We start from the raw sequence: 10,938 nt of genomic DNA, 5'->3' as shown, positions 1-10,938 counted from the left end.
AGACTTAAATGTTAGATCTAAAACCATAAAAATCCTAGAAGAAAATCTAGGCAATACCATTCAGGACATAGGCATGGGCAAGGACTTCATGACTAAAACACCAAAAGCAATGGCAACAAAAGCCAAATTGACAAATGGGATCTAATTAAACTAAAGAGCTTCTGCACAGCAAAAAGAAACTACCATCAGAGTGAACAGGCAACCTACAAAATGGGAGAAAATTTTTGCAATCTACTCATCTGACAAAGGGCTAATATTCAGAAACTACAAAGAACTTAAACAAATTTACAAGAAAAGAACAAACTACCCCATCAAAAAGTGGGCAAAGCATATGAACAGACACTTCTCAAAAGAAGATATTTATGCAAGCCAACAGACACATGAATAAAATGCTCATCATCACTGGTCATCAGAGAAATGCAAATCAAAACCACAATGAGATACCATCTCACACACAGTTAGAATGGTGATCATTAAAAAGTCAGGAAACAACAGATGCTGGAGAGGATATGGAGAAATAGAAATGCTTTCACACTGTTGGTGGGATTGTAAACTAGTTCAACCACTGTGGAACACAGTGTGGCGATTCCTCAAGGATCTAGAACTAGAAATACCATTTGACCCAGTCATCCCATTACTGGATATACACCCAAAGGATTATAAATCATGCTACTATAAAGACAGATGCACATGTATGTTTACTGCAGTGCTATTCAAAATAGCAAAGACTTGGAACCAATCCAAATGTCCATCAATGATGGACTGGATTAAGAAAATGTGGTACATATACACCATGGATTACTATGCAGCCATATAAAAGGATGAGTTCATGTCCTTTGTGGGGACATGGATGAAGCTGGAAACCATCATTCTCAGCAAACTATCACAAGGACAGAAAACCAAACACCGCATGTTCTCACTCATAGGTGGGATTTGAACAATGAGAACACGTGGACACAGGACGAGGAACATCACACACCAGGGCCTGTAGTGAGGTGGGGGGATGGGGAAGGGATAGCATTAGGAGAAATACCTAATGTAAATGATGAGTTAATGGGTGCAGCAAACCAACATGGCACATGTATACCTATGTGAGAAACCTGCACATTGTGCACATGTACCCTAGAACTTAAAGTATTATTAAAAAAAAAAAAGAAAAAAAAAACAAATTCACATAACTATAAACTAAAGGTATAAACTAAAATATTCAACTTGCCTGTTTTTGCTGTATAAATTTCATAGCAGATTTTCAGCGTAGGTAATTGGCATAGAAGGACTTTGACTAAGAGCCATCAGATCTAGTCCTCTTTCCCAGCTTCTTCCCTTTGCCCAAATTTTTTACCTTACGTGCCTAAGGACAGGGGCTTGTATATTCTATTCTTGCATGTCCCTATAGTTTCTAGCAGAGTATTCTGCACACTGTAAAAATGTAAATGCATGTTGGCTGTGTAAAATACACATAGCATAATCTATACAGATGTTATTAATATGGAACCTCAAAGTCATCTCTGTGTCCTTATTCCCTAAAATCTACATCTACTCAACTGTTAAAACACATCTATGCCTGCTGTACCCTGTCAATGTCTACCAACAAATCTCTTACTCAAGACCTAGTCATTCTACAATGTTTTCCTGGTCTCCTCGGTTGACTAAAAGGTAGAGATGGCAGAGCAACTTATAATAGCATAATAATACAGATAATAACAGGTACTCTATATTGAGTGCTTACTGTATGCCTGGAATTGTCCTTTGCACTTCGTAATTTAACTCATTTAATCCTCACAGCAATCCTGTTCAGCTGATATTAGTGTTACTAAGTAAGAGATGAGAAGGCTGACATTCAACAATATTTTATAACTTGCCTAAGGTCATGTATAGGTAAGTAAGTGAATATTTAAACCCAAGTGGCTAACTCCAAAGCCTGTGTTCTTATTAGCAAACTATGCTGTATCATTATCAAAATGAGTTGGAATACCGGGAAAACAAACCTTGTTGGAAATATAAAGATATTCCTTGTTCTGTAATAAAGGCTGATTAAACCATGTACTTAAAGACCAGACTGTAAAAAGACCACCCAAAAGAAAGAGACTCCTAAGCAAGTGCCCTCTAGTTTAGCAGTCAGGCAGACCCTGATAACAATTTACAAATGACTGAAAAGTACCTGTAAAACTTTAGCATTTGGTTGAAGAGGTTTAATGATTAGTTGCTTGCCTGCTGTATAAAGAACCTTTTCTGAATCAGGGCCCCACGCTACTGAATACACTGGTGTTCCTGAAAGATGAAAAAAAAAAAGGCTGATAAACTTTAATTATTATGCCTTATAAAAAGAGAGATTGTTAAGAGGATCAAAAAAGTCATATGAGGTGTCATTTCATTTCTTCTCTTTTCAACAGACCTTTCAAATTAGAGTATAGTCTGATGTTGAAATGCTGACTGAGTTAATAGTGACCTTTGAAAATCTACTGTGAGCAACTGATATACTATACTTTTAACTAATTAGGATCTTGCTGAGAAAATATGGAGTTTTTAGAAATTCCATATACAATGCTATTGAAATACCTAAGATAAAATAAATATACTTCATTTTAATATGAAGGAATAGTAGAAAAGTCATGATTTATCATTTCCCATCATCGACAGTCATCAGTATGTATTTATTTATTGGCAGCAAATGTTTTTACATTTCTTTGCAACTAGTTCAACAAATGATGTTGGTTTAAAGCAGCAGTCTTGGGGCTTGGCTGCACATTGTAATCACCTAGAGCTTTTAAAATTTTATTTTAATTTTGTGGGTACACAGTAGATATATATATTTATGGGGTACATGAGATATTTTGATACAGGCATGCAATATAAAATAATTACATCATGGAAAATGGGGTATCCATCCCCTCAAGCATTTTTCCTTTGTGTTATGAACAATCCAATTATACTCTCACCCTGTTGTGTTATCACATACTAGGACTTACTCATTCATTCTATTTTTGGTACCCATTAACCACCCCACCTCCCTCACAACCCCCATTACCTTTCCCAGGATCTTGTTACCATCCTTCTTCTCTCTATCTCCATGGGTTCCATTGTTTTGATTTTTAGATCCCACAAATAAGTGAGAACACTCAACGTTTGTCTCTCTGTGCCTGGCTCATTTCACTCAACATAATGAATGAACTATAGTTCCAACCATGTTGTAGCAAATGATTGAATTTCATTCCTTTTTATGGCTGAATAGTACTCCACTGTATATAAGTACCACATTTTCTTTATCTATTCATCTGTTGATGGACACTTAGGTTGCCTCCAAATATTGGTATTGTGAACAGAGTTGCAACAAACACAAAAGTGTAACTATCTCTTTAATATACTGATTTCCTTTCTTTTGGGTATGACCCAGCAATGGAGTTAGAGCCATCAGTATTAAACTGACTCAATGCATAAAGTAACTTAAATTTTACGTATTAAAATACAAATGGTATACTCACCTTATAAATCAATTATCATACCTGATGCTACAACAGGCAACAGAACTTCCCCTCACATGCTACTTAAGCAGCAGACTAATGGACAGAAATAACTTCATCCCAAAATAATCTAATAACCTCCAACTCATGAATTCACAAATGGCAAATTTTTTTATATCAGATTAGGAAAAATTTTGTTATCAGGTTTGGCTTTAGCCTGAAACCTTGGCTTAAAAAAGCTCCAATATCTTATAACTAGCATAAAGTTTACTTCCAGAGGAAAAGCACAAGTTTGATTTACCTACCACTCTATAAACTACATTACACTTGATAGTGTTTTCAATTGCCAATAGGAATTTAGAGATGGGATTTTTAAAATAAATTACATTTAAGCATAGTATTTCTTAGCTTAATTACTTTCTAGGTTACCTAATGTCTTCTGGAAGATTATACTTTATATAAGCCTAGTTTTAAAAAATGACTATCATATTTATTGAAAGCATTGGTTATATGGCAGTAAATAATCTGTATTCCACTTGCCTGGCCCAGCTGCCTATTCATTAGGCAGGTGAATCAAGGTTATGTAGCTAATCTATGAAATAGTAACCCAAATATACTTACAAAACCAGCTTTTAAAAATTGTCGGCCAGGCGCGGTGGCTCAAGCCTGTAATCCCAGCACTTTGGGAGGCCGAGGCGGGCGGATCACGAGGTCAGGAGATCGAGACCACCCTGGCTAACATGGTGAAACCCCGTCTCTACTAAAAATACAAAAAATTAGCCAGGCGTGGTGGCGGTCGCCTGTGGTCCCAGCTACTCGGAGGCTGAGGCGGGAGAATGGCATGAACCCGGGAGGCGGAGCTTGCAGTGAGCCGAGATTGCGCCACTGCACTCCAGCCTGGGCGACACAGCCAGACTCCGTCTCAAAAAAAAAAAAAAAAAATTGTCTAGGGCCCCTAAAACAGATTTTGGAGAAACTGACTTTCTGTGAATAAATGAACCAATGAATAAATGAATGAATCTTTAAGGAATTTACATTCTTAGTGGAATGAAATCTGAATTTCAGGGTTTGTGGGCAATCAATAAAATTTAATTGTTTATTTAAATGAAAAGCCCAACTGATGATACAATCAACAGGGAATAAATTTCAGTAAGACAAATGCTTTTGTTTAAGAGGTACTCTACTTTTTTTGTGCCATTTTCTCCCTAATAAAAATATAATTCGATTGTGAGCAAGTCCCAATGGTTTATAGAGGTTAGAAAGTCTAGTCTAGACCCAGTCCAAAAAAAGAAACCCTGAAACATGTCTTCCACAGTTCAGGTGTTATAAAATGTCTAAATCCTGTTTAGTCAATGACATCTAGGATTGTTCTGGATCAAAGGAACCCACAGAAATTCTTCCTGATGAGATGGCCAACCTCAGAAAGTACTCCTGCTTCTTCTGTATTTGATGAGTATATTTTCTGGGAATATTGTCTGGGAGTAGCCAGGAGTTGACCTGTGCTTCAAAAATAAATCTCCAAATGAACGAAGTTTAACCTTAATAAACTCCCCCAAAAATAGAAGTCAAAATTTCAGATATTTCAAATGTAGTTCTTGTTGATCACTGGAAAGGAGTAACAGGGACTTACTAGTTAAGGTGGCAGAATTATAGATGCCATCTTTATTTCCATTATTATAGTTATAATTTTTGTACAAAAAAGTAAATTAATATGTTTTAATTTATAGACTATCAAATCTTCATAAATACACTCAGTAAAATTATACTTTCCTGGGGTGTATACTAAACTATGACAAACACCTACCCTCAAGGAAGTAATTCAATAAATACAACTCCCATTGAGTTATACAGGATGTGACTTTAAGGCTTTAGTTGTGGTAAAAGGCACGGTTGGGGTATAGAATGAGGAACTAAGGACTCTTTAGTTCTCTTAACTTTAACATTTAATTTGTGGTCCCATTAAGTCAGTTATGACACCATTTCCTTGTTTTATGAACCTTTCTTCATCGCATATTTATCTCCCTTTTGGGACAAAGAGATAATCATTCCTGCCCTCTATAAATACAAATTTGTAACCAATAATGTTAAAAAAACGGGCTATAACTTATATAATAAAAGCAAATAAGCTTATAAAGAAAAAGTTAAAGAGTTCCTGCTTGTTATAACATGTGGTTTTTAACCCATTCCTTCAATCAAAATAACAAGCCTATGCGAAACAAATATGGAAAACTAATAATCGTTATTTATGATTAAATAAGCAAGGTCAATAGATAGGCACTTCATTACGGTTACTCTCCTTAACCACTAAAACTCAAATGCGATATAACATCAAAAAGCCTTGATTCTTTATTAGTAATCATTCCTTACATTTAAAATAAAATATTAGCATGAAACTAACTGTATATGCCTGACATTTCTTTTCTAAAAGGCATAATAAACTTACATAGCCTATACAGCTTTCAATTGGCGTGGTTCTAATAAAGCATCATTTATAAAAAGTGGAAAGAACAGCTTCACAAATCCTTTCTATTATCTATGCAAATCCATCCACTAGCCATTTAAAAATCTATAATATTTCAAATTTTTAAATATACTTTTAAAGTATGAATTATTCCCAGCTGCCTATGTTTCGCTTCTGCAAAGCTCAGGCATGGAAATAACAAATTTGAGCCTTTGCGATTGATTACTTTAAAATAAAGGTTTTTAGCAATTTAGCAAATTATGTAACAAAATGTTATTTATTTAATCATTAACAAAATGGACAAAAAACAAATAGCTTTATAATAGTTTTTTACTTTTATATCGGAAAATTTAATTTATGCTCCATTTCTGCTAAGACACTCAAAAGATCTTGTTTTCTAACTTTGTACACTAAAATCATGTGACCTTTTTGACATTTTTTAAGAAACCACATGCACCTGGGGTTGTGTTAAATGTCAGACCCTTATCTCTCCATAAAACAAATTATCTAAATTCTTTCAACCTGTTGAAGGCATTTTAAACCACAGAAGAGGAGACAAAAATGTATTTCAATTGTTTTAAGGAAGTACATGGTCAAATATACCATGTTTTCACATTCATACTATAAAAGTATCCCATAAAAACATTGTTTTGTATGTTTTTAAGAATGCCTTTGAAACAAACTGTTCACTACTATAATAAAGCATTAGCTATCTTTGCCTTGAATGCAGTATTGGTCTACATTGAGTGAATAGAAGTAAAGTACTTGAAATAGAGTCTGGTACTATATAGCACTATCTGTTAACTACTACTACTACTACAAATTATTTTGTAATGTAATAAGCAAGCATTTGCTTACTGTATTGTTCATAGTAGTAGCCATTTGATTTTTTTTTTTTTTTTTCTGTTTTGGCCAATCATTGGCATTCAAAAACCAAGAATGATTTCCTTTTCATTTCATTTGTAGGAGACATGAGCTAACAATAGTTAATCAAGTGGGATTTATTCAAAAAATTCCAGGCTCCATGCTTACATATGTCACTGGATCAATACAAGAAAAAGTTTAAATAAAGGCTTTTTTTTTTTAAGTTTCTATCTTCAACCACTTCTCCCTTGGGGGGTCTCAACTTTCCCCATAGTTTCACCTTTCACTTAATGTAACTGACTCCCAAATTAATACTTACCTCTGAGCTCCAACACATTTCTACTTGATCCAAAGAGATCTCCATCACAGAGCTTCAAATTCTACATATCCAAAACCATCATCCCTTCACATATATTTCCTAATTTATCCCTCTTTGAAGTCTTTACCCTTACAGGGTACATCCCTCTCAGTCCCTGAGAACTATTCACTTTTCCAACTACTGTTGTCACTGCCTCTATTCAAGCCTTAATCGCTGCCTTTGTTCAAGTTTTCATTCAAACCTTACTGGCCACCTCTATTTAATCTCTACCTTCTCTAGTTTTATTATTACTGCAAAGGGAATCTTTCTAAAAGATTGGCATTATCTTTTACTTTCCTGGTCAATTTTTTAAAGGTTTTATATGCTTATAGAATAAATGCCAAACCCCTTCCTTTAGCATCCAGGACTGTCAGTGTTTTGGTCCCCTTGGCAGTACTATCCTTCACACGGCCTACACTCTGGCCCAAGAAGTTAGCTCCCACTCACCTGATTTATATGTCTCACAGTCTTCTGTCTCTAAGCCTCTTATGATGCCAAGCTTCTTAACAGCTTCACTCCAATGCCAACAAGCCCATTTCCTTTCCTATTTCTTCACTCTTCAAAGCCCAGTTCAAAAGATGCTGCAATATTTGCCAGGAAGACTTCCCAATACCTTCACTCTCCCCAGAGCATTAATCTTAACCCTCTGGTCCACTCCCACCTGCCACCGACAGCACCTTAAGCACATTCCCTTGTATTACATTTATTTATTTATTTATTGTTATTGATTGATTTTTTTGAGAAAGGGTCTTACTCTGGCGCCCAGGCTGGAGTGCAGCGGCATGATCACAGCTCACTGTAACCTCAACGCCTGCGGGCTCATGTGATCCTCCCACCTCAGTCTTCTGAGTAGCTGGGACTATAGGGATGCACCACTATGCCTAGCTAACTTTTGTATTTTTTGTAGAGACGGGTTTTCCCATGTTGCCCAGGCTGATCTCCAGCTCCTGGGCTCAAGTGATCTGCCCACCTCAGCCTCTCAAGTGTTGAGATTACAGGCGTAAGCCACTGTGCCCAGCCACAATTATTTACATTTACAGTTCACCTCCTTTACTAAATTCATTCTAGACAAGTTCCATGTTTTGTTGTTCTATTCCTCCACTTGAAAACAGTGTGGGGAAAATGTCCTTAAAGGTTTGCAGCATTACTTTATATACTTTAATTAGAGATTAAAACTGGAACAATGACACAAAACATATGGCCTAAGTATAATTATCTCTGGTGTACATATTATTTTTCTCTAATAAGGAACAATAAACTCCCCATAAATACCATTAAGAATCATTTTTAAACTAAGTCAAATCCCCCCACCCAAAACTGAGATTAAAGTATCTTCTGGATTAGAAGAGAAGTTAATGACTACGGCTTTTTCTATCCAAACATCTGGCTCCAATAGTCAAGAAATGAATTCAGGAATTAATCTCTATTCATCAAGAAATAAGTATAATTAACACACATAGACAAAGTCACATGGATGCTTTCAACACTGCTTACAGAATTCCAAATTTTATAATTCAGGTTTATGTTATTTCATTTTTGTGTCAAAATTTAGTTTCTCCCTTCAAAGGAGGCAGCAGTCTTGTGCCCCCAGCTGCCTTGACCTTCTTACTTGAGCCTTTAGCATCTAGCTCTCAGTAGTTCAGATTTACAATCACCCTCAAAATTTGCAGTGTCTAATAGATCAAAGAAACTTTATAAGTAATTAGGGACCTTTCCTTTTGGGTTAGTGTCATTATAACAACTTAACTGCTCTACTGATTTTTCTGGAGACAAAAAAGGAAAAGTCTATGCCTTATTAGGAAAGTGTTGGTGGCACCAATGATTAAAAACTCAAAAATTAGATGCATAATTCTATAGTAAGTTTGTAATTCTTAGTCCAGAAAAAGATATCAGATTACTCTGTTGAAATACCAAGAGGTTAGCCAAAATGGGGATATCTAGCTAATTTAATTCTGCTTATTAATCCATAATTAACAAACTTTGAATGAGAACAGTAACATTAAAATAGGACAACGATAGTCATTTCAAAGTCATTTGATGTTAAGGAAAACACATTTTAAATGTTGATGGGTAATATCATTACATGATATAACGAATACATCAGAAAATCACCTGTATTTTATGGTATATTCTGTATTTTAGCTTTTAAGAAAATCTTATTTACCCATCTATGGGAAGGCAGTGAGGGGAAGAACATCACCATCCCTCTCTAAAATAAACACCTCACACAAAAACTAACTCAAAATGGATCACAGACCTGAATGTAAGCACTGAAATATAAGTGAAATTTTTATGGCATGGGATTAGGCAATGGCTTTGTCACTATAATATGAAAAGCAGAAGCAAATTTTGTATTTTTTATAGAGTTGAGGTTTCGCCATGTTGCCAAGGCTGGTCTCAAATTCCTGAGCTCAAGTGATCCACCCAACTCGGCCTCCCAAAGTGCTGGCATTACAGGAGTGAGCCACGATGCCTGGCCAAAATGTCCTGATTTTTAATATTGGGCCTCTACCATGCTGGTGGGCCAGATTAAGCTGAGGGCCATCTAATTGTGATCTCCAATTTTCTTCATTTGTGAACATGTGCTTCCAGCTAGCCTTTCCAAGTCTGGAGACTCTGAATGCATTTTCCCCATGCGAATAAAATAAGTAGCAATTTGGTTCCAGACTCATTATACAGGAAAACTACAGCACTAAACTACTAGCACTATTATCACCTAAAACAGTGATCCCCAGCATTTTTGGCACCAGGAACTGGTTTTGTGGAAGACAATTTTTCCATGGACCAGGTGGGGGATGGTTCAGGATGATTCAAGGGCATCGTATTTATTGTGCACTTTATTTCTATTATTACATTGTAATATATAATTAAATAATTATATAACTCACCATAATGTAGAATCAGTGGGAGCCCTGAACTTGTTTTCCTGCAACTAGATGGTCCCATTTTGGGGTGATGGGAGAGAGTGACAGATCATCAGGCATCAGATTCTCATAAGGAGTGAACAACCCAGATCCCTCATATGCACAGTTCACAATAGGATTTGCACTTCTATAAGAATCTAATGTCACCACTGATCTGACAGGAGGTGGAGCTCAGGCAGTAATGGAAGTGATGGAGAGCAGCTGTAAATATAGATAAAGCTTTACTTGCTCACCCACCCACCGTTCATCTCCTGCTGTACTGCCCAGCTAACACACAACAGACAGCTACTGGTCTGTGGCCCAAGGGTTGGGGACCCCTGACCTAGACTAAACAATTAACAATGTTTGTATTAAACAACTTATTCCAAGTTTCCATTTTAGACTCTAGAACATCTGAAATGGTGAATCCACAGGGAGTAAATGGGAAGGAGGTAACAGAAAAATTGAAGGAAGTGGAAGCAGCACTGGGAGGGCACTGGTGAAGGGTCTCGGGAAAGAATTCAAATCTTCAGACTCGCACAGTGGCTCACACCTGTAATCCCAACACTTTGGGAGGCTGAAGCAGGAGGATCACTTAAGCCCAGGAGTTCAAGACCAGCCCGGGAACATGGCAAAATCTTGTCTCTACCAGAAAAAATATCTATATATACAACAAATTAGCCAGGTGTGGTGGCACACACATGTACTCCCAGCAACTTGGGAAGCCAAGGTGGCAAGATCAATTGAGCCCAGGAGGAGGAGGTTACAGTAAGCCAAGATTGTGCCACTGTACTCCAGTTGGGTGACAGACCAAGACCCTGTCAAAAAAGAAAGGAAGGAAGGAAGGAAGGAAGGAAGGAAGGAAGGAAGGAAGGAAGGAAGGAAGGGGAA

General features: G+C 36.6%; 1 protein-coding gene across 3 annotated transcripts in view; it reads right to left on the bottom strand.

The window, feature by feature from the left end:
* IFT80 (intraflagellar transport 80) overlaps positions 1–10,938 on the bottom strand; it is a 134,345-nt gene that overhangs the window by 93,526 nt on the left and 29,881 nt on the right. For all 3 annotated transcript variants that reach the window (XM_017850736.1, XM_017850854.1, XM_017850788.1), the window contains one exon: positions 2,162–2,271. In XM_017850736.1, the coding sequence (XP_017706225.1) occupies positions 2,162–2,271 (110 nt within the window). The remainder of the gene's footprint in view (positions 1–2,161; positions 2,272–10,938) is intronic.

This window comes from Rhinopithecus bieti, unplaced genomic scaffold (assembly GCF_001698545.2).
Source record: "Rhinopithecus bieti isolate Rb0 unplaced genomic scaffold, ASM169854v2 scaffold_55, whole genome shotgun sequence".
NCBI lineage: Eukaryota > Metazoa > Chordata > Mammalia > Primates > Cercopithecidae > Rhinopithecus > Rhinopithecus bieti.
This window is presented reverse-complemented; position numbering and strand designations above follow the sequence as displayed.